General features: G+C 42.6%; 1 protein-coding gene across 3 annotated transcripts in view; it reads left to right on the forward strand.

Moving 5' to 3' along the window:
• KCNH1 (potassium voltage-gated channel subfamily H member 1) overlaps positions 1–24,936 on the forward strand; it is a 346,134-nt gene that overhangs the window by 269,540 nt on the left and 51,658 nt on the right. The window contains exon 11 of one of the 3 annotated variants that reach the window (XM_045012019.1): positions 11,638–11,865. The exons of 1 other annotated variant lie outside the window; for it this stretch is intronic. In XM_045012019.1, coding sequence (XP_044867954.1) covers positions 11,638–11,775 — 138 coding nt within the window. In that variant the 3' untranslated portion in view covers positions 11,776–11,865. Of the gene's footprint in view, positions 1–2,248; positions 2,299–11,637; positions 11,866–24,936 lie in introns of those variants that run through there. One more of the 3 variants, XM_045012021.1, reaches the window with a different exon arrangement.

Below are 24,936 nucleotides of genomic sequence, written 5' to 3' on the forward strand. Positions count from 1 at the left end.
GTCACACAATTTCACCATTTTTCACCCCTGAATTGATGTTGCACATAAATGTGATACATTGGCTTTCAACATTAATGGCAAAGCGATTTCTTTCAGTATATGTCTGCTTGCTTATTTTGTCAGGCCTCAGCTTTAGCCAAGTCACTGTAACCTACACTGCAAATGCCCTTTCTGTGCTTGCTTCCATCACCCCTGAATTATTACAGTTCATTTACAAACAGCCTGTTAGTTGTAATTGCTTTCATGAACAATTAATCTGAGTTGAAGCTTCTACATCCTTTTCTGCTTGATTATGGAACAATCTGCTGATTATGCAGTGATCGACTATAGCAGGGGTTCTCAACCTTTTTCTTTCTGGGCTTCCCCAACATGCTATAAAAACTCCATGGCCCACCTGTGCCACAGCAAGTATTTTTCTGCATATAAAAGTTAGGTCTGGCATTAGGGGGTAGCAAGCAGGGCAATTTCCCGGGGGCCCCTGCCACAGGGGGCCCCCGTGAAGCTAAGTTGCTCAGGCTTCGGCTTCAGCCCCAGGTGGTGGGGCTTGGGGCAGTGGGGCTTCAGCTTTCTGCCCTGGCCCCTGTGAGTCTAATACCAGCCCTGCTTGGCAGACCCCCTGAAAACCTGCTTGTGGCCCCCCAGGGGGCCTCGGCCCCCTGGTTGAGAAATGCTGGACTATAGATCACCAAATCAGAAAGAAGAGGTGGATGGGGCATTTGTAGAACATATAACAGAAATATTCAAAACACAAGACCTGGTAGTAATGGGGGACTTAAATGTCCCAAATATCTGTTGGAAAAATAATATGGCAAAACACAAAATTTCCAATAAATTCATGAAATGTATTGGGGACAATTTTTTGTTCCAGAAAGTGGAGGAAGTAACCCGGGAAGCAGCCATTTTAGACTTGATTCTGACCAACAGGGAGGAATTGGTAGCGAGTCTGAAGGTGAAAGGTAATGTGGGTGAAAGTGATCATGAAAATTACAGAGTTCATGATTTTAAGAAAAGGAAGATGTGAGAGCAGCAGAATAAGGACAATGGGCTTCAAAAAAAAAGCAGACTTTAACAAACTCAGAGAACTGGTAAGTAAGGACCAGTGGGAAGAAAATCTAAGGGAAAAAGGAGTGCAGGAGAGCTGACAGTTTCTGAGGGGATACCATATTAAAGGGGGGAGAGGGATAGTTCAGGTGTTTGAGCATTGGCCTGCTAAACCCAGGATTGTGAGTTCAATCCTTGAGGGGGCCATTTAGGGAACTGGGGATTGGTCCTGCTTTGAGCAGGGGGTTGGACTAGATGACCTCCTGAGGTCCCTTCCAACCCTGATATTCTATGATTCTATAAAGGCACAACTGCAAACTATTTCAGTGCAAAGAAAAGATAGGAAGAATAATAGGAGGTCAATCTGGCTCCATCAGGAGCTCTTTAATGATCTATAAAAGGCAATAAGAGGCTCTTTAAATACATTAGGAGCAAGAAGAAGATGAAGAACAGTGTAGGAAGAAGAAAGATAACTGATGGCATCAAGAAAGCTGAGGTGTTTAATGCCAATTTTGTTTCAGTCTTCACTAAAACAGTTAATGTGACCAGATCCTCAACACAGGGAACACAAGCCAAAATAGGGAAAGAACAAGTTAAAGAATATTTAAATAAGTTAGATGTATTCAAGTCAGTAGGCCCTGATGAAATTCATTTTAGGATACTTAAGGAATTAGCTGATTCAATCTCAGAACCCTTAGCAATGATCTCTGAGAACACCTGGAGGATGGGTGAGGTCCCAGAGTACCAGAGAAGAGCAAACATACCTATCTTTTTAAAAAGGGAAACAAAGAGGACCTGGATAATTATAAACCAATCTGCCCAACTTTGAATCCTGGAAAGATACTATAACAAACTATTAAACCATCGGTTTATAAGCACCTGAAGGATAATAGGGTTATAAAGCCGGGATCCTAGAAATCTGTTTGCCACGAAAAAACGCGGAATGTGTTTCTTACAGAGAATCTTTAGTTTTTACATTTGTGAAAAAATAAAAAACATATATTAAGTATTAACAAATTTTACTGAAAGTACCAGTGTCACTTATTCAGTGCCCACAACCTCCCCCTCTTGTGGCTGATTTTTGAATGTGCTTTAAATTTACATAGCTAAACATATTCCATTAAGTTGCTTCTGGCATATAGAGGTTACTCTATGGCATATGGGGGTTCGTGTTTTAATGCATCTCAAATTTCTCTTCAACCTCCAGATGTGAGTAATTAAAGTTATGAAAAGATGCTGAAAACTTTTAAAAATCACCCCTAAAGACCGTGTCACTGAGTTTGGCGAGGATAAATTTCATGTTGATGGTAAAGTGCTGTTCTGTTCTGTACTGTATGCAGCAGGGCTGTGGATAACAAATTGCAATTCTATTAATTTTATTTTATTATAGTGACTCATGGCACTGCTGTGTTTTAAACTTGCTTAAAAATTGTAAATATGTCAGTAAAACATTATGTTCAACTGATACCCATATATATTGTGGCTACGGAAAATAAAGTTCAGTGTTTCATTTTAATTGTAAAAAAAATGCAGATTTTCATGTTTTATGAGAGAATTTAGGGTTTTTTTTTTAATTGGGAAAACTAGGATCCCTGATTATAAGGAATAGCCAATATGGATTTGTCAAGAAGTAATGCCACAACACCCTAATTTCCTTCTTTGAAAAGGTTACAGGTCTAGTGGATAAGGAGGGAGAAAGCAGTAAGTGTGATACACCTCTATCCCAATATAACGCGACCCGATATAATGCATGTTCGTATATAACATGGTAAAGCTCTGACACGCTGCTCTGAGCAGCGAGTTAAGGGTGCCGGACCACGCCGGGGCCAAGGGGTTTGATAAGGGGCAGAGAGTCTCAGGGGCGGTCAGGCGCTTCCCCCTCCCCAGGGTCTGTCACTCGGGGGAGGGGGTTTTGGGGAAGGCATCCCCCTCACACTCACCAGCAGCGGCAGAAGCAGAGCAGCCCGGCCCCAGCCCGCTCCACTCCACCAGCTCCCAGCCGCAGCGCTCCGCTTCCTGCCACAGGTGAGTACGGGGGCGTCCTTTCCCCAACCTCCCCACACTCACCGGCGGCGGGAAGCAGAGCAGCCCAGCCCCAGCCAGCTCCACTCCACCAGCTCCCAGCCGCAGCGCTCCGCTTCCTGCCACAGGTGAGTACGGGGGCGTCCTTTCCCCAACCTCCCCGCGCTCACCGGCGGCGGGAAGCAGAGCAGCCCAGCCCCAGCCAGCTCCACTCCGCCAGCTCCCAGCCATGGCGCTCCACTTCCCGCTGCAGGTGAGTGCAGGACCTTTCCCCAGCCACCCTCCAGCGACACGGCTGGGGCCAAGGCAAGGAAAGCGGAGCCGGCTGGGGTCGCGTTGCTCCGCTTCCTACTGCAGGTGAGTGCGGGGGGCGGGATCCTTTCCCCAACCTCTCTGCACTCATCGACGGCGGGAAGCGGAGTGCCGTGGCTGGGAACTGGTGGAGTGGAGCGGACTGGGGCCGGGCTGCTCCGCTTCCCGCCTCTGCCGGTGAGTGCCTATCGGGGGTGGGGGGTGGATAGAGCAGTCAGGGGACAGGGGGGCTAGGTAGGGGGTGAGGTCCTGGAGGTAATTAGGGAGGGGGGTCTCTGGAGGGGGCGGTCAGGGAACAAGGAACGGGGAGCGGGCAAAGCAAGTTTGATATAACGCAGTCTCACCTATAACACAGTGAGATTTTTTTGTCTCCCGAGGACCACAGTATATCTGGGTAGAGGTGTATATCCTGATTTTAGTAAGCCTTTTGACATGGTCCTACATGACATTCTCATAAGCAAACTAGTGAAATGCAGTCTCGATGAATTTACTATAAGGTGGGTGCACAACTTTTTGAAAGACCATACTCAGAATAGTTATCAATGGTTCGCTGTCAAACTGGGACAGCATATCTAGTGAGGTCATGCAGGGGTCAGTCCCGAGTCTGGTACTAATCAATATTTTCGTTGATGACTTGGATAATGGAGTGGAGAGAGTGCCTATAAAACTTGCAGATGACACCAAGCTGGGAGGGGTTGCAAGCACTTTGGAGGACAGGATTAGAATTCAAAAGGACCTTGACAAATTGGAGAATTGGTCTGAAATCAATAAAGACAAGTGCAAAGTATTTCACATAGGAAGAAAAAAATCAAATGCACAACTACAAAATGAGGAATAACTGGCTAAGTGGTAGCACTGCTGAAAAGGAACTGGTGGTTATAGTGGATCACAAATTGAATCTGAATCAACAACGTGACGCAGCTGTGAAAAAGGCTAATATCATTTTGGGCTGCATTAACAGGAGTGTTGTACGTTAGACAAGGGAGGTAATTGACCCGTTGTACTCAGCATTGGTTAGGCCTCTGAAGGACTACTCGTGCCAGTTCTGGGTGCCACACTTTAGGAATGATGTGGACAAATTCAAGATAGTCCAGAGGAGAGCAACAAAAATGATGAAAGGTTTAGATAACCTGACCTATGAGATAAGGTTAAAAAAACTGAGCATGTTTAGTCTTGAGAAAAGACAGGAGGAGGAACCTCGTAAGTCTTCAAAGGGCTGTTGTAAAGAGGACTGTGATCAATTGTTCTCCATGTCCACTGAAACAGGACAAGAAGTAATGGGCTCAATCTGCAGCAAGGGAGCTTAAGGTTAGACCAGTGGTTCCCAAACTTTAACAACCGCGAACCCCTTTCACAAAAATATCAAATCTCACGAACCCCCTCTTAAAAATGAATATTTCCAGGGATTTTCTCCCTTCCCTGAGCATAAATTATAGAAGTGGTGATCTTGGAAATAATTTGGTTTTCTTGAGACACACTTATTACACACTATTTATCATTAGATTATTAATTTTATTACATTATGAAAATGGCAACACTATTCCGAGATTTCACTTTTGTAGCTCATATCACTTCGATTAAGCCTCCTACATGTTTCATCAAGGAGTACCAGACATGAAACAACATGAAGGTATTTAAGAAGCCAACTCAAATAAAGAGTTCCTCCCACAAGCACTCGAATCTTGAGCAGTCCAGGCAAACAATGCATGACTACAACAAAGCTTAAACTTGTTCTTCATAATAATTTTAAAAACAACACTAGCAGCCTATTTAATTTTAGAAACAGCAAAAAATATCCACCTCCATTTCCATTTCTCATAAGGAGTCTTGAACTGTAAATCTCCTCAGTGTGATGGATATGCTTGCTTTGATCTGCATAGCTCTTGGAAGTCTGGAACCATTGGAGAAAGATAAAGTCTCAGGTCTGGTTCGGCATTGAGTCTGTGTCTGTATTTGGTTTTCAGATGTGCATAAGAGGAAAATGCTTTCTTGCATAAGTATGTTGTTGAAAACGGTAACAAAACTATAGTAGTTTTTTCTGCCAGCAGAGAGTACTTGTTTCTTAAACTCAGTCAAAAGTTGATCAGTTTGTAATCACAGGAGATCTCAATCAATTTCTCTTTTTCCTCAGTGCTCAATACCTGCGCTGAGAAAGTGGTATCATCAAAGGGGTTGCGAATCCAGTCATTATCACCTGACGTAGCTGGAAAGTATTTCTTGAGTGTTGTGCAAAGTCCTTTTAGGTGTGCAGTTATATTGGTTTTAGTGCACTGATCCAACTGAAGTTTGTTCTGCCAGGAAATCAAGAAGCATACTGAAATACTCAGTTTGTTTTCCAAACACCTTTCCCAGAACTGCAACTTCTTTATCATGGATTCAACTCAGTCTTGCATGTTGAAAACTGTTGTATTGAGGCCTTGAAGAGAGAAATTTAGGTCATTAATCCTCAAGAAAATGTATGCTAAATAAGCTAGGCTGTGGAGCCAGACATGATCTTCCATACAGCTGGTGAGGTGGAAAGGGTGGCTGTTGAAAAAAACAAGGATTTCCCTTCTAAGCTCAAACAAGCACACAAGGATTTTTCCCTGTGAGAGCCTTCTAACTTTGGTATGGGACAACAGACAATTGTGTACACTACCCATTTCTTCACAAAGTACGTGAAATATTCTGGAATTTGTTGGCTGTGATTTTATGAAATTCACCATTTTCACTGTATTGTCTAGCACTTCCTTCAATCCCTCAGGCATGCGTTTTGCTGCGAGGGATTGTCTATGGATACTGCAATGAGTTCAAGACACGTTTGATGCAACCTTTTTTGTTCGAGCTACAAATCCAGTATACTTTCCCATCATTGATATGGCCCCATCAGTGCAAAAGCCTAGGCAATGAGACCAATCTTTCCTTTTCTTGAAAATATGCATTAGTCAGATTGAAGATATCTTCTCCAGTTGTATGTTCTTTCCATGGTCGGCAAAACAACAAGTCTTCTTCAACCATACCTTCATTCATATAACATACAAACACTAGCAAAATAGATAGATAGATTAGCAACATCAGTTGATTCATCCAACTGTATAGCATAATATGGACTATTTTTCACTCTATGTACAACTGTGGTCTCTACATTACTTGACATCTCATTAATTCTTCACGACAACGTATTATTGGACAAAGGTACTATGTCAATCCTTTTTGCAGCCTTTTCTCTGAGCATGCAATGAACTGTGTCTTTTATACATGGACCAATCAAGCTCTCTGCTATGGTATGGGCTTCTGATGCTTTTGCTACTCGGTAGCTCACTCAGTACAATGCTTCAAGTGCATTTTCATTATCAGTACTTGCTTTGGATACAAAACTGGTAATGTCACCTTTCCACTTGGCTAATTTTCGATTGAAAAAATCAACAGGCTTGTTGAGTTATGGGGAGTGCCTAGTTTCTAAGTGGTACCGAAGTAGAGAAGGTTTGAGGCTGCTGTTTGCTAGACTATCACCACAAATTACGCATTGTGGTTTTGGATGCTCTTGATCAACAATGCATGGAAAGCCATATTTTATGTAATCGTTGTCATATTTTCTTTTCTTCATAAGTGACTTTCCAGGACCATTGTGATCATTTGACTTAGATTTTCCACACTTTGGACTTCACGAAACACTAGCTGATGTCAAATGTTTGTTTTCTCATGTCTTTACACTTTCCATTTTCAGTCGCTTCTCCATATTGGGTGTACAACAGTTCAAATAAAAATAACACACTGAGAACGCTAACAAACGAACAAACTAGTAAGTGAGAAGATTCACTCACATCTCATTGGAGCACAATGGCACACTACCAAGAATGACTGAGTATGGACTAACTGAGAGTCGTTACCGCTACATTGGCTACAATGACCTGGTTTCCGGCTGATTTGGCATGCAAACATGCCATCAGGGGGATGCGGGGCCAGGGACAAATTAGCCTGGACAGCCCTCCAGGTACAGCATGGCTTCCCCTCCCACTCTGCCTCTCATGCCGCCCAACTTCCCCAGGGTTGTGCACCTGGGGTCCCGGCTGCACGGCCCCAGCCGCCATGGGGTCCCTAGGGATAGCTCTGTCTGCCATTACAGAATTTTTTCTGAGAACCCCTGATACGTTTTACAGACCCCCAAGGGTTCATGAATCCCACGTTGGGAACCACTGGGTTAGACATTAGGAAAAGCTTTCTAACTATAAGGGTGGTTAAGCTCTGGAATAGGCTTCCAAGAAAGGTTGTGGAATCCCCATCGTTGGATGTTTTTAAGAACAAGTTGGACAAACACCTGCCTGGCATGGTCTAGGTTTACTTAGTCCTACCACAGCACAGAGGGCTGGCCTTGATGATTTCTTGAGGTCCCTTCCAGCCCTACATTGCTATGATTCTGTGAATAATAAGGGGTGTATGACTCACTGAAATGGCACTGCAGCTCTAATGTTGCCTTTGTACACAGGATGTCTGGCCTAAGACAGTGAAGATACATTCGCAAATTATCATACTGTTGTATCTACCTTTAATGTGTTACAAGGCCGTAGGCAGATTAGGCTGAGTTTAAAAAAAAAAAAAGTAAAATTTTAATTTAATTCAATTAAAGGAGGTAAAATCCATTATATATAGCACTGCCAAGCTAAATCTGGTGAATTTTTAATCTGTGTTATTACATTGACTGATGGTGTATTATAGTGATGGAATTTGTATCCTCTTTTGATAACCACTTGAAACAGTTTCTTCGGTCAGCATTTACAAATACTGAATTTTTAATGCAAAAATTAGTTTATAATGTATTCAAGCATATTCGTTAATGGAATAAAGGCAATATAAATAACAGCTTAATGAAACTGAATATCTTTGGTAAGAGGTTAAATCTTAAAGAAGGGAATTTTAAAAAATATTTCCTCCAAGGAGAAAAGAGTTAAACTCAAGACAGTGATGTGTTGATAACTAATATTAACCAAGGCTTTATTGCAGTGAGATTTGGAGATGTCTTGGAGAAAATGGCAGTGCTAGCTTAGATTTTTGGGAAAGCAGGCATTTAATAGAGTAAATTATTTTCTATCATTTACCCATGACAGGAAAAGTCATAGTGAAGAGATGCTCTGTTCCATGCTATAGTTATCATAACAGAGAAAATGTCTTGATGATTCTTCCCTAGAAAATAAGAAATCTCAGCTAAATATTCATTGAAAGTGGCAATCCAGTCTGCTAGTTTAAATGTATGGTATGGTGTTTTGGCGGAAAAGAAGGCGTTACATTGCAAAGGTAATAAGAAAAGCCCATTTTTGTAATTTACTTTCTTATTGATTGGCAAAATGAATTGTATTTTAAGTTAGCATATTTAAAGTATGACCAGCCAGTAGTTTTATAATCTGGTTATAACTGCGAGTCTCTTCGTTCTTCCAAAAGCAATAGCACTTAATGCATAGAAATGCAGTGAAGTGTATCCACTTAAATTATTCATTGTGCAAAACACATTTTTCCAACCAGAAGTCTTTTTTGGGGGAAGGAGGGGCATTTTTAACAGGCTACTGCATACTACAATGCTCTCTGAGAAACAGAACATTACAGAGATGTTTGGAAATGCTCGAAAGGGCTGGTAATGTAATGTAATGAAGAGTGACTATCTAGAACAGAGGCTTGTGCACTTGCACACTTTCCTCAGAGTGATGTGTGGCTCTGCAATGCCCTTTACTCAAGGCTGAGTGTACTCTTTTAGAAAAGGCCTATAGAACTGACTAGATGATGATCTCATTGATATAGGTTGTGTGTGTTGGTGTTTGGAATCATTCTGCACAATTTAATGAAGAACTCTATTCCTTTCATAGAATTTTATGGGATGGTCTAACTACCTATGGGTGGGATATTATTCCCTAGTATACTCTGTAACTCCTTAGAGTAATTTCTGTAGAGCCTTGGCATTTTTATAGAAGTCTGTTGCTTCAATCCTGTTAAATGATATAGGCCTGTTCCATAACAGTAAAGGCCACAAATGATGTCAATATGAATTTCAATCGTATCTATTATGAGAAGGATATATTTCAATATTTATGGGCAGTGAGTGGCTGAAATACTGTCCTATATTAATATCTAGATCAGAAAAGATATATTTACAGTACAATGTGGCATACATTTTTAGACTAGTATCGATACTCTGTCAAGCCATTTGCAAAGGGTCAAATTCTGCTCTGTTGCAGAGCAGAATCTGTACATATCTGAAGTAACTCCACTGGAAGAAAATCTCAAAAGAAGAATGGTTTGTGCAGAGCGTAATTAGCAGGAAACAATATAGGTGGTGAAGGGAGCTGTACAAATGATGATTTGTTGGTTCACTGGCAGTTCTGAAACATTGGAAAAATTGTTTTGCAAATACATTTTTTTTGAAAGAACTCATTTTGATTTTAGCCATTTTTAACAGTTTTTAATAAAAGCAAAGGAAATCTGGAAATCAAGGACTAGATTCACAAAGGCACTTTCACAAAACTGTTATGGTGGTGCTGCCGCCCTTATACCTGATAGCTCAATGATTCAGGCATCCCCTTGGAATGTGGAAGATCCAGGTTTGAATTCCTGTTCTGGAACCCAGGTCTCCATTCCTAACCACCAGGCGCTCTATAGGATATTGTGCAGTGGGGGCTCTGTCTCTCCTGTTGAAGCAGTTCCACTTTGCATAAATAAATAGTCACTGGGTCTGAGCGAGTGGGAAGGAGTCTCTAGTCTGATGGTTATGGCATTCATCTGGGAGCGGGGAGGTCTGGGTTCAAGTCCTTTCTCCATAGTGGGGATTCAAACCTAGATCTCACACATCCCAAGTGAGTGCCCTAATCACTGGGCTATTGGGTATAAGGGGATCATCACCACGTCTTCCTCCTCTGTTTTGTGAGTGAGGGCTACATCTCCTTGTGAATCTAGCACCCCAGGCTGATATGTTTTTCATTTAGGAAATGTCATAATGAACTGTTTTTTTCTGAACCACCCCCCCTCCCCCCACAACTGACATGAATTTGTGATGTTTTCTGGTCAAGCCAAATCAGCAGTTTTTGGCAGAAAAAAATGAAAATTTGTGCCTAGCTCCAGAGGGGAGGCAGGCTGATAGGTAAGTAAGGGTAAAGTTGTGAATGGCTCTGATGGCTAGAAGAAGCAGCAAGAACTTTATTCAGAAGAGCAGAAGCCAGTGTATGGTTTTAAGGAGAGCAATAATGTAATTAAACAATGAGAGACAAATGTGATCTTCGCTGCTGTATATTAGATAGTCTGAAGGTGAGGGAAGTAGATCTTTATACTTATTAGTTAATATTTATACTACCTTGGCATCCAGACTCCCTAGTTAGGATCAGGATCCTATTGTTTGAGATGATGTACAAGCAAATAGGAAGACACAAATCTCGTCTGGAGGAGAATACAATCTAAGCAACTTAATATTTAGAATCTTTGTAAATTCAGTGAAACATAGTCAATGACGCCCAGCTATTAAACTGTCCATTTGCTACACTGATGCTTCAATTCAGTCAGTCACAAATACTTTTTTAGCATGTGGAGATCTGTCAACAGTCAAGCAAAAAATGTGCTTGATCCTGAATGCATTAAAAATAAATGTGTTTGGACCTTAATGTAGTGAAATCTGCTACATGAAGGTTATAAAGAGTAAGAAAGAATAGTACCACACTCATAGGCACCAACTCCATGGGTGCTCCAGTCCCAGAGCACCCACAGAAAAAAAATTGTGGATGCTCAGCACCCACCGGCAGCCTTGCCAATCAGCTTCTCCCTATCCCCGCCCCACAGCACCAGTGATCAGCTGTTCAACAGCATGCAGGGGGTGCTGTTGGGGGGAGGAGGAGTGGGGGCAGAAAGAGGCAGAGCGAGAGTGGGGTGCACTCGGGGGCAGAAATAGGTGGGGGGAAGGGGTAGAGTGGGTGCAGGGTCTGGGGCAGAGTGAGGGTCGAGCACCCCAGGGGAAATTAGAAAGTCGGCGTGTCTGACCATGCTGCACTTAATAATTAGTAACACAAAGATAGCTGCAGGTGTACAGCTTCTACGACACTGTGGTATAAAACTTCACCTTATTTCTGTTTTATTCATCTGATTTATTAATCTTTATGCCTTACAGTATATGTTTCTAGGCAAACTCTTTAAAAGGAAATAAGCATTAGAAAAAAACTATTTTCTTTCTTAGTAGTTGAGAGAAATCTCCTATGTATTATCAAATCTGTAATATCATGTAAATAATGTATTATTATTTTCCCCTAAAATTAGAGTCCTGGAGCTGTTGGCAAATTATCTATGCCCTTGAAATATCATGATGTTAATCTGCACTGTGCTCTTGAATTTGCACATCAAAAGTTTGCTTTGCAGACATTCACCGTGGGATTAGTCATTTTTTTTTGTTGCTGACATGGTTGGAAGTTGATCCTGGAAGAAAAGCCACCAGGCCCTGACTTGGCATAATTGGAACCACAATCTTCTAATGATAATCAGACTTGCAGCAGGCAAGCACTTATAGACAAACTTCACTCAAATAGATCCACAGGCTGGTAGAAATTCACTGGTCTGGGAACAGATTTTGCCTGGGATTAGGACCGGAAACTCTCATCTTGTCCTTGGTCCTTTGACCTATCCCATTGTGTTTTCATGTAGTAGCCTTATGGCAACATGACTTATTGGGATAAGGACACCTTTTGTCCAGTTTAACCTTCACCACCATTCCACAGAGGCTTCAGGGTTCTCTGTAGAAATGATGTCTGTGTGAAATTACCGATACTGCAGTATTTTAACAAAAGAAGATTTATTAAAGTGAGAGAAAATGGAATAAAAATGAAAGAAATGGTTTACTTAACATATCTAGATTTGTCCTTTTCATAAACTAAACTAAATTAGTGGAGCTTTTCTCTTCCTTGTAGCAAAGTTTGACTTTTTGGCGACCAATTGAAAACCTAAATAGTTCAATTCAGAAATGCCTCCACGGTGCCTCATGGGACTTGTAATTTTCTCCCATTCTCCTCTATCAGACTCATCTCTCATGATTCTCCATGGTCTTCCAGTCTCACCAGGCTAAATATGCCCTTTCAGATGTCCTGGTAAATTCTGTTTGTGGGTTGAGTATTTAAACTACATGAGCCTCCATTTATTAAACTCTCATTTTATTCTCCTTTGTTGTTGCTTTGCATGAGTCTCAGTGCTTTGTGCCCAAATGTGCACTCTGATTTGTTCCAATATTAGACGGTTGGTGCAAAAAAAATCTGTATTATAATCCTTTTCCTGATTTACCATTTGAACCTTTTTGTAATCTGTTAATTTGAGAAGCAGATTGTGTCCTCTTAGTCTGCTGTGCTAAATTGCCAACCCTCTTCAGAGGCCTCCTTAAATTATCCTGTTTAGTTATTAAGAGTTTATTATATTCACACATAGGCCAATACACTTATTCAAGGACATTTTTGTAAATTGAAATCCTGATATGGTTGTTGATACCAGAAAAGAGCAGTGAAGTTCTCAGACACCTAAATTCATTTGCCTGCTGATTTCTAGGATCAGAGTGAGACCAGTGAATGATAAAGTAGACCAGTGAGTGAGAAAGACACACTGTGTAAGACTGTATTATCTTGATCTGTTTTTTGTCCCCTTCATAAGATTGACCTTGGGAAATTAATTACTAGTGTGGTATTTCCTGGACTAAGCCATGCATCTCTAAGATATAGCCTTCTTTGTCTATCCACAAAACTAAAACTCAGCATCTTGTGTCATGATTATTGCAACATGCTTCTCTCCGGTCTTGACAAAAGCCATCTTGAATTGCTCATATCCATTCAGAATGCTGATGCAAAGATCATTTTCCTTAGGGTGAAAGTGTGAAAAATCAGACAGCAAGTGTGAAAAATCAGGACGGGGTGGGTGTAATAGGAACCTATATAAGAAAAAGACCCAAAAATTGGGACTGTCCTAATAAAATTAGGGGACATATGGTCACCCTAATTTTCCTGGCCCATTGCTTTCACCATGTCACCCCTCTTTGAATCCCTCTACTGACTCCTCTTTCACATCAAACATAAACTGCCTGTATTCACTTTCAAAGCCCTTCATATTCAATCCCCATCCTATCATCTCTGTCACTGTCGAGCTGTGGATGCTCACCTCTGATCACACCAGCCTCCGCTGCCAACTTGTTACATTTTCAAACAAGCACCGTTGTGCTTTCTCCCATGCTGCTCCACATGTTTGGGAGGTGTCTGCTGTAAACAGCTGCAACGCTGCCTCATTACCCACCTTCAAATCCCTCCTAAAACTCCCTTTGCTGTGACAAAAGTTAGGTTGCTAGTGTGCAAAGACCACTGCCTAACATACTGACCAATATTGTTTATTTGTGCTTTGCTGTCAGTCTATATCCATCTGTTATCTCTTGTGTTATACTGGGATTGTAAACTCCTGGGGGTTGGAACCATGTATTTGTACAATGCCTAGCACTATGGTGTCCTGGTTCTGTCTCTTTCCTCCATGGCTCCTAGACATGATGGTTATACAAATAATAAAGTAACTACCACAGGCTGTGGTCTCCACCAGACCTCACAAGCTTAGGTGCAGGTGAGCCTGGTCATTTGGATGGGAGAGCTCCAAGGAAATCTCAGTTTCTGAATCTGGACATGCTATTGCTTCTTAACCCAAAGCATCCCTGTGCTCTTGGAAGAGTCATTTTGTTATAAAGTACATCTTGACCATACTTGCTCACTAAGCCATGACACTTCTCACTAGTGTAGCGTGTTAGCTCCAGTATCTTGGAAAAATTCCAACTTGAGTAATTGTGTTCTGTGTCCCTAAATTCCCCCTGAATGTATAGCTGGATAATATGTATTTTTTCATTTCCTGTCATAAACTTTCAGGAATATTGCTGTGCACTGTTAAACAGCTGCCCACTTTCACTCCAGAGGTGACTGAACTTCAGTGGGGAACATCTGTAATTCTTGCAAAGTGCTTGGGAACCTAACAAAATATTAGTGCAAGATGTTATTACTATTTTATTTAATAGGAATAAACTGCTGGCAAGGTTTGGACTTCCGAGAGCCAAACTTTTTGTGTTTTAGCAGATTTATATTAATAAGAAACAACCATATAGAGAGTTTTCTTCTTACTAACAATCATAGTCCTTTTAAACCTTGCAGTAGTTTTTAAGCCTAAAGAAATTGAGATGACTGAACAGAGCAGGAGTGGCAGGACATATGGACTTTTAAAGGTTTATTTTTATCTTAGTTGATCAAAAAAAAACATCCTGACAAATATTCCCCTCACCATAACACCAAACACAGCACTGAAAAACTTGACTATCAACAGGAAAGTTTGGCAGGTGGCAACTACTGTAGTATCCTCTGATTATCAGCCTTCCAAAAAAAAAAACACTTTAGAAATGTTTCTCTTTGTATCCTGCCCTTAGAAGGAATTTCTTCATTCCATCCAGAATGCCATACCTTCCATCCACAATTTCATTAAAAAAATTAAAAAGGGAGAATGCATAGGGCCCTGATTCAGCCCATCCCTATTCAGCAAGGGCTGATCCAACACCCCTTGAAAACAATGGAATTTAAGCACACATCTAGGTACTTGGTTGAATAAGCATGGACTTAATCACCTACTTAAATTCTGTTCTGAATTGGGGAATAGATTACTTCAATGGGACTACTCAGATTCTTAAAGTTAGGTACATGCTTCAGTAGCTTGCTGAACTGGGGCCCTCACTCTCTAATCCAGACTGAATCAGAAGAGTTTACTGTCCATCAGACTAGCAGATCATATTTTCTGATGGCAATATCTGTATTCTCTGAGCAAACACCATTTAATACTAGAGACAGTAGCAGAGCAGAACACACTACTTGTGCAGGCATGTGCTGAAGATGATCCTAAACCTAAGGCAGAAAAATCTTTTTATTTTAGATATAGGGGCCTACACAAAAACAAACCATTTTAAGACATATTCATCTAGATCAGACCAGTGGTTCTCATTCTGTCATATCAGAACTCCCCTGTCACCCCCTACCATCTGGCAGGCATTGAACTGGGACAGCTCTCCCATTTAGCGATATGGGATGGGCAGAATGGTTGCAACTCCCAGATGAAGGACCCAGGATCTGAATAGGCAACTGTTAGTTAGCTACATCTATAATCTGCCCTTGTCCTTTTCTTAAGTGATATTGGCAAAGCCCAGAATTCAAACTCTACAAGATCCATGCCACTACATTTTGGTGCTTTGAACCAACTTTAGTGTGTGTTGGGGAGCAGATAGTGAGACCCTGTAAAAGATCCTCAAAACAAAGGGCAGAAAACAGCCATTTCTTATGAAATAGTGAACCAGTGGTGGATTGAATGGCACAGCACTGCAATATTTGTAAAATCCTTTCTATATACAGAATATATATATATATATATATATATATATATACACACACATACACACACAGATAACACAGTATATGTTGTAAAAAAATTCATATAAATGCTCCTCTGTGATACATCCTTTTTGTTTACAAAATTCTATGAGTAAAAGTAACTTTAAATAGATAATTTCACTTGACACTGTTGTCACCCGTTATCTGATACAACAACAATGGATTGGTATGAAATTTTGCAGTCTGGCATATAAAACAGTGCGTGGCCCAGTCAACAATTCTGATTTGTTATCAATCACTTCTTGGTAGTCCATCGATCCAATGATGACAAATCTGAGCAAATCATCTATTGCTGGTCTCACGGTGTGCCCTCTGATGACTGTACAAGCCAATTCTAGAGGTGCACATTTTGCTGCAGATGGTGCATGGGAAGTTCACGGTCAGTGGATTGTGCGCTGCTGATGCTCTGTGACGTCGTTCGCGTGCCTCTTGTAGACGCCGGCAGCGGTCTTCCTCAAAGGCGATGCAGGTATTTCTAACTGTTGCACGCCACTGTGTTCTGTCGCTGGTGGCATTCTCAAGGTCCCTAGGTTTGATACTGCTGTACTGCAGATTGGCTTTGATGGTGTCCTTGTAACGTTTCCGTGGACGATCTATATGCCGGATGCCCTGGGAGAGCTCACCATACAGAAGCTGATGGGGGATTCTGTTGGCATCCATGCGGCTGACATGACCAATCCAACGTAGCTGTGACTTCATGATCATCATTTCGATGCTTGTCATCTGGGCTTTCTTGAGGACCTCGAGATTGGGCACTTTGTCTTGCCAGCGGATCTTCATGATGTTGCGGAGGCAGCGCATGTGGAATGCTTCAGGTTGCTTGATGTGACACCTATATATTGTCCATGTTTTGCACCCGTACAAAAGAGATGAGAGAACAACAGCTCTGTACACAAGCAGTTTTGTTAACATCCAGATGTTGTGGTGGTTTAAAACTTTGACACGCAGACAGCCAAGTGCCTGGCTTGCTTTGGATATTCGTGCGTTGATCTCATTATCCAGTGATCCATCACTGGATATGACACTACCCAGGTATTTAAAGTTCTCCACTACTTTAAGCTGAGTGCCGTCAATGGAGATACTCGGGACAGAAGCATTTGATCCAGGTGCAGGTTGATGAAGAACTTCTGTCTTTCCGAGGCTGATAGTTAGTCCGAAGAGTTGCGAGGCCTCAGCAAACTTGTTGACAGTGTGCTGAAGATCATTTTCAGTGTGAGCCATGAGGGCACAGTCGTCGGCAAAGAGTGCTTCAAGAAGGAGTTTCTGCACTGTCTTAGTCTTTGCATTCAGGCGACGGAGGTCAAAAAGTGAACCATCGTGCCGGTATTTCAAGTATATACCTCGGTCCAGATCTTTCATTGCATGGTTAAGGATGCATGCAAAGAACAGGTTAAATAGGACAGGAGCGAGAGCATATCCTTGTTTCACACCATTGGTGATGTTGAAGGGGGCTGATGTGGCTCCATCAGATAATACTTCGCCTGTCATGCTGTCATGAAAAAGGCGTATAATCTGGACAAATTTTCTTGGGCAGCCAAGTCGTGTTAGAATGGTCCAAAGGGCTTCCCTGTTGATGGTATCAAACGCCTTTGTCAGATCTATGAAGACAGCATACAGGTGCATATTCTGTTCAATGCACTTCTCTTGTATTTGTCTGACAGCAAACACCATGTCAATTGTGCTCCGGCCAGGTCGGAAACCACATTGACTTTCAGGTAGATTTGCCTCGGAAATACTGGCTATTAGGCAATTCAAGATGATGAGGGCGATGATCTTCCCATCAACGGAGAGGAGGGATATGCCTCTATAGTTTCCACATTCTGCTTTGCTGCCTTTGTTCTTGAAAAGAGAGACAATAGTAGCATCGCGGAGGTCCTGTGGTATGTTTTCATCCTCCCAGATGCTGATGATCATGCTGTGGAACGCTGCTAGTGCTGCTGGACCTGCTGCTTTGTATATCTCTGCTGGTATCTCATCTTTTCCAGGAGCTTTTCCTGAACTCATCTGGCTAACAGTTTTCTTAATCTCATCTATAGTGGGCAGAAAGTCAAGATCTGTCAGAGCAGGTTGTTGTGGAATTTCATTGAGGACATTATTATTCACGGTTGATGGTCTATTGAGAAGGTTGCTAAAGTGTTCTCGCCATCTTTCGTTGATGCCTTCTTTATCTTTAATCAGCGTTGTGTTGTCTGGTCAGAGCAATGGGGTGGTCCTTGGTTTAGAAGGTCCATAGACAGTCTTAATAGCACTGAGGAAGATCTTTGAATTGTGAGTCTCAGCATAGTGCTCAATTTCTTTGGCTTTGCTCTCCCACCAGTTGTCTTGTATCTGATGGAGGTCTTTCTGTGTTTTGCTCTGAAGGTACTTGAAATGGTCCTGTTTAGAGACTGAGGAAGGGTCATTCTGCCATTCGATAAAGGCTTTTCTCTTTTCTTCCAGTGCTGAGCATATTTCTTCTTGGTTCTCATCAAACCAATCTTGATGTGTTCTTTTCTTTGGTCCAAGAGATGTTATTGCTGTGTCAGTCACTATCTGCTTGAACTGGTCCCACTTTTCGGTTACAGTACCAATCAATTGTCCATGGGATGTCAGTTTGTCATCAAGACTCCTCTGGAAATTGTTGAAACACTGAGCATCCTTCAGTTTGGCTATGTTGAAAGCAGGTCGCACATGCTTAGGGCGTTTGTGCCAAGAGGGAGCGATGTGAAGTTGAAGAGACATCCTGACTAATCTGTGATCTGCCCAGCACTCTGCGCCTCGCATTACTCTGGTGATCAGTACGTCTCGGATGTCTCGCCTTCTGACAATGGCATAATCTATCAGATGCCACTGTTTGGACCTAGGGTGCATCCACGTCATTTTGTATTTGTCCGCTTCTCGGAACAGAGTGTTGGTAATGGTCAGGTCATTTTCAGAACAAAGGCTCAAGAGGAGTAGTCCATTGCTGTTCATTTTGCCTACACCATGTGGCCCGGTTACTCCTTTCCAGTTCTCACTGTCAGCCCCGACTCGGGCATTGAAATCTCCAAGTAGGAGTAGTTTGTCTGTTACAGGTGTGGCCTTGATCAGTCTGTCGAGATCTTCATAGTATAGTTCCTTTGAGTTGTCAGAGCATGTTTAGAGTGGGTGCATATGCACTGATGATGGTGGAATGACGTTTGGCATTTAGTGGGAAGCGTAGTTTCAGCAATCTTTCATTGATACCCACTGGAAGGTCTGGGAGTTGATGCATCAATGAGGTTTTTATTGCCAGACCAACTCCATGTATTCTGTCCTCTGTCTCAGTCTTACCCTTCCAGAAGAAGGTGTAACCACTTCCTAGTTTGCTCAAGGAACCTTCCCCAGGCAATCTTGTTTCACTTAATGCTGCTATATCAATGTTGTAGCGGGCTAGTTCTTGAGCAATGAGAGCTGTCCTTCTCTCAGGTCTTGCAACAGCTTCTCGATCCATGAGGGTACGAACATTCCATACACCAATGGTAAGTTTCCTCAAATTTTTCTTTTGGTTTTGGCCGTAGGTTGGGTTAAACTGCCAGCCGCGGCTTGCTGGCCAGTTGTTGTAGGGCAGGCAATTTTTAGGCCACCTTTTCTAGGCCCTTCCATTACTAGGGTGAGCAGTGCTGTCCTGAAGAGGGCTGCTCAGACGCCTGGGATGCTGCCGGGCAACTCTGCTGCCCCAGGTACAGAGCTGGATGACCACCTATCCACAGGCTGCCTGCGTGCAGGATTGGGACTACGACTCCCAGTGGCAACCTCCACCTGTCGCTTTGCAACTCCCCCATCGCCGCAGGACTTGGGTGGTATGATGATGATGTTTGATGATTTGCACAGGACCTGTGCGTGAAAGCTTTTTAAGTGGTAGAGCCGTTGCACGGGAGCAATCCCACTCTCTCGACCTTAGAAGCCAGACACCAATGGTACGAAAAATCGTCACGACTGGTAACTTCTTTGGTTGCAGTGGATGGCCTTGACGTCTTTCGTGCCTTGTCAAGCCCTTCGCTGTCCACAAAGCATTGCAGAACCGCCTTCTTGGCCATTGGATCTTAGTGATCTCTTTCACCCAGTCTGCCGGAGCTGACGTTGCATGCAGGGTAGGCATATCCCTAATTCACTGAGGGTTTGAGTCCCATCAGTTACACTCACCTGGTTTAGCCGGCCTGTCGAAGCTGTTGCCCGGGGTGTGGCCACTGCGCATGCTGCAGCTACTTGGAGCCACAAGTGAGAACTGAGTGACAGGTGAGGACCAAAGTGGATGGACCACCCCCAAAGGGGTACGACAAGTCCCCCCATCAGAGGTACTACCTCTCCCTGGGCACCCTATCAATCACTATGAGATGCCAAAGCACCAGAAAGAATGAATGTATAGATGGCACTTCTGCCTTTCAATTTTGCGACTTGTATAAAAATTGGTGCAAAGCTGATGAATTCGGGTGGAAGGACCTGGAGGACAGGTGACAGTCCAGGGCGGAGGAATAATCATAACTGAGATTGCTTCATTTTACATCACTAAAACCAGCTGCAAATTTGGTAGAGTGACTTAACAATAACAAAATGTAGCTGCAAGGGGGTTTCCTCAAGGGATAACACTTGTACCCAGAAATCAAAATAACTCCGCATAAGTATGGTGGAGCAGTGAGTTACGTAAGCAGAAACAGAGTAACAGAAATCACTCCCAGCCTAGGGGTTCAACCCAGTCGTATGATCCTGGGTGTGGAGCCCTGCCTTACCACAGATTGTCTCCTGTCTCTCTTGCTCAGCGTGTCAATTTATATTCCTTCTCCCTGAGCACCTCTGCAAAGGAAGGGGATTAATTCTTAGTAAATTGGGGAAGGAGTACTGTCACCGCATCTGATAGCACCAATAATGTGTTTTCTCCATATGAGACACTTAATATTATCACATTATACTGTGGCACAGCAATACCAAAGTTGTAGGAGCGGGTTCACGTTTTCCTGTTCTTCCTTAAAATGCATCACTATACTCCACCATGAAAGCATGTTCATACTGAATCTTTACTGACAGTACCACAGGAGATCACATACAGCACAGAGGGTGCATTTAGTTGATTGTGTTGTTCAGACAGCATCAGTGTAAAAACAGGCAGCAAAGGTAGGTTTCAGTGATAATCATCATTTATGATTAGAGTTGTAGACCTCTGCCTGTGATTGTTAGTCTGTTTGCTGAGGAGAGAGATGCATAGCCATTGCAAACTGCCCATAATAATTAGTTCATGATTGCAGAATTATGCCCTGGTGATTACTATGCAGAATCCTGAGTATATTTGTATGGAAGAAATTAACATTGCTTAATTAAAACAAACGGAACTAATTCTGTTGTTAAGATTGATATTCTATGTATATCTTGTAAACAAATCAATCTAACTAATGGCACAGTAAACAATATATACAAATTATGAATGAAATTATTTAACAGTAGGGCAGCAAGCAAATGAAGAACTCCTACTTTTTTATCTGGTATGTATGTTTCAAGGGATGACATATTCCCTCCAGAAGAGAGCTCTAACTTTCATTAAAACAAAAGGACTCTATTTATTCTGCAAACAAGTTATTTCTTTTCTTGCCTAGGGTCAGCAATCAAATTGCCTAAATAGAGCTCCACAAATAGGTCTAAAATGATAGGTTCTTTGCTATGGCATTATTCCTTTATTGACATCTCCTCCCCAGCAAGGTGGTATTTCTGATGCTGCAATTTCAATCCAAGCAGTTCTGCAAGTGGATTATTTGATGGTTCTGGAAATGGCCATGGCCACTGAGGGTGGGTTTCAGAAAGATCTATCCCGCTCTTTTTTTTTTTTAAGGGAAATAAAATTGTCCACAGCTTTCAGGGCCATCTCTGGAGCATACACATCATGTGGAGAAATAGTCCCACTCTGTGTGATATTCAGCATGATGCTGAAGGTGCCTGCAAGGCCCTCCACGTGATTTTAAACTTGCCACAGAAGTGAGAATGAGTTGGCTGTTATCCTTTATGGGGACCAGCTATTAGAGGGGGGATGTGACCCATGCTTTGGCAGTGGGTTACACAATGGTTTGTAAGACAGCAGTGGAATGCTGAGTATAAGGATTCTGAAGTTCTGTTCCTGGCTCTGGGAGCAGAGTGTTGTCTAGTGGTTAGAGACAGCATAGTTAAGCACACAGATATGGCATATTCATCTTGAAAGGTGGTGTTGATGAGACTTGGCTCTGATATAGCTGAGACCTGGGTTCTGTTCTCAGTTCTGCCTGAAGCAATGCTTCAGTTGCCTGACTTGTCAAATGGGTGAAATTTGCCTGCCTCCTAGGGAAGGGGCATGAAGGAATGAGCTAGGGGCTCTGTCAGTGAAGCAAAGGCTAGTCCTGTTAACAGGGGGCTCCCTCCAGCTCTTTGGCAGAGTTGGGATGTGCATAAAAACATGAGAAGATTCCCCACTTTCTGTTAGTGGAAGTTTAACTCCCTCAAAATAGCTTTAATTAAAATATTTAATGAGTTTTACAGGGCATATTCAGCAAAGCTACACGGTGGGACATGTGAACTTTCAGGAAAGACAGTAATAGAGCTACTGTGAGTAATAAGAGAACCGTCCCTCGTGCTTAATCCTGTTCATAGAGCTCACTGGACCTGGCATCTTTAACGCAACAAAACATTATAGAAAAAGTGAGCTGGTGGCATGGTGAAAGGAGGAGCAGCAGGCGGCTGGCACAATGCTCTAGGCCAAGGAAGTATCTCTGCGGTGTCTTGCGGTGTTTGAGTTCTACTGCTGTCATTGAATACTGGGAAAACAGGAATCGTGATTCCAAACATCTCTCAAGCTGACTGCATTCCCTCTTAAATAGTTAACCTCTGAAGTGCACTTTCTTTTGTGGACATGAGCTATCAGGGAATATTCTCTATTCACTGCCATCATCATTCACTCCAGGGTTACAGCTATAGCTGCTCAGAGGTGACAGAGATTTGCCCTTCTGTTCTGAAGTTAAAGGATGCTGGGACACCAGATTTTCTTTGTGACTGGACAGGCCGGATAATCTATTCATTACGTGATACTGGTGTTACATGTTTTATACACACAACGTTTTTTATTCTCAAATATTCCTAAAATCCTTTCTGTCTGGCATATCTGTATTTTTCTTCTCAGAAGGATGAGAGGTGTCCTCGGATCACCAAAACTAGTCATGAATATAGTTACATTCTGATTCTCTCCCTCTTAGGACAGATGCTGGCCTGAAGCCACAGCCTGCACTGGAAAGTGTTGACAAGGAGCTGTAGTGGAAGCCCCCCAAAAGAATTCTGGCTGACTCAGGGTGTGTCTGCACTGCACTCAGGAGGTGGGACTGCAGCGCGTATAGACACACCCGAGCTAACATCCATTAGCCAGATCAAAGTAAGCTCGGGTATGTGTGTGTGAGAGCTGCAATCCCACCTCCTGGCTGATTGCAGCATAGACACACCCTCAGATTCTGAGGGCTCCTTGGGAGTGTACAACACATTGCAGCACCAGCTCCACCACCCGTGGGCTGCCAACCCTCCAGGATTGTCCCAGGACAATTGTCCCTCCAGGAATTAAAGATTAATGTTTAATTAAAGATTATGTCATGTGATGAAACCTCCAGGACTATGTCCAACCAAAATTGGCACCTTACACTACCCTTTTAAAGGGTACAGCACATATTTTCCCCTGGGTTGAACCAGTAGAGAGTGAGGGGGGAACCATGGCCCTGCCCTCCCTGAACCTATCACTGCCTCTCCAGGATAGCAAGAAGTTCTTGCGTTCAGGGAGTATGGGGACTATGACTGTGCTCAGCCCCTGCATTGGGTGCACTGTTGGGTAAGCATCCTGGCTCCCTGACAAAGGACCAGTCACGATCTGGGCCATCATGAACATACAAAGTACGATATCTCATAGCTCTCTCACCTTAAATGTATCTACATGTACTACACATACACAGAGCTTTGGAAAGAGAATACGTGTCTGGGGAACCTTTTCACATGACCAGATATTGACTGATTTTATTTCTTGCTCTCTAATAAATATTGCAGTAGCCAATTTACTACAGGATTCTTGAATCACTAATTTATACATTTGTTTGTGTGTATATCCTGCCCCAGTGTTCAGGTCCTAATCCTGCTCCCACTGAAGTACTATCGGGCCTAATCCTGCTTCCAATCAAGTCAATGGTCTCAGGGCAAGGCCTTTAATGGCCCAAAGTTAACTAACAACTAAATGTTATTGGCACTTGGTGTGGCGAGAGATGCATAGCCATTGCATCCTGGGAGCGGGAAAAAAGCACAGAGTAGTAACAGTGATTGGGATATTTATGGTAATTAAACAACAAGCAAAATGATAATGAATGTAAATTGATAATACGCTGCTTGCATTAATATTAGTTATTTCTGTCACTAAACAAAATGAAGGGTACACTTTAAAATTTGGTCCGCTAATGGTTATAATAATAGGCTTAAAATTATCCACTTACTTAATACATTTAGGGCTGACTCAGTTTTCAGTATCAGAAGTTATATAAGTAAATGGTCTTGAGCTAAACTAGCAAATAGCAATAGCAAAAGCAAAACCTATAAAAAGAAATTGGACATAAAGGCAAGGAAGGAAATATCCTTTACGTACATTGAAAACAGGAGATGGTGAAGATTATTTTTGTTGCTCTTTATCACATTTCCCCTTTCTGTTAGGGACCTTAATCTGTCACCTGATGCTGTGCCATACCCTACACTGTGAGTTGTCCTATGGATGGCAGTAAGACTATTTGCAGGGGTCCACACCTGTGCTTAATATGAGTAATGGGAACAGAATATGGCCTGCAGACTGAAAGGCCAAATTCACAATCTGCGCTTTGTGAGTAGTGGCACATAGCTATGCTACCAGAGGACCCCCTCAGGAAAGAACTGTGACTCAGAGAGGCATATCCCCCCACCCTCCCTTGCTCCAGGGGAGTAGTATTTACTACTGGTCCTGACCAGTAGTAGATTACTATCCCTGCTCCTGCCCCCCTGCCCTGGCTGTGCTGCCCTGGCTGGTGCATTGAGATAGGAGCTGGAGTCACCGCCCCACACACTCCCCATCAACCCGCTTAAGTGGAGGGTAGCAAGCCCATAGTTTGCCCCTATACACCCA

Source organism: Mauremys mutica, chromosome 3, assembly GCF_020497125.1.
Source record: "Mauremys mutica isolate MM-2020 ecotype Southern chromosome 3, ASM2049712v1, whole genome shotgun sequence".
NCBI classification, from domain to species: Eukaryota; Metazoa; Chordata; order Testudines; family Geoemydidae; genus Mauremys; species Mauremys mutica.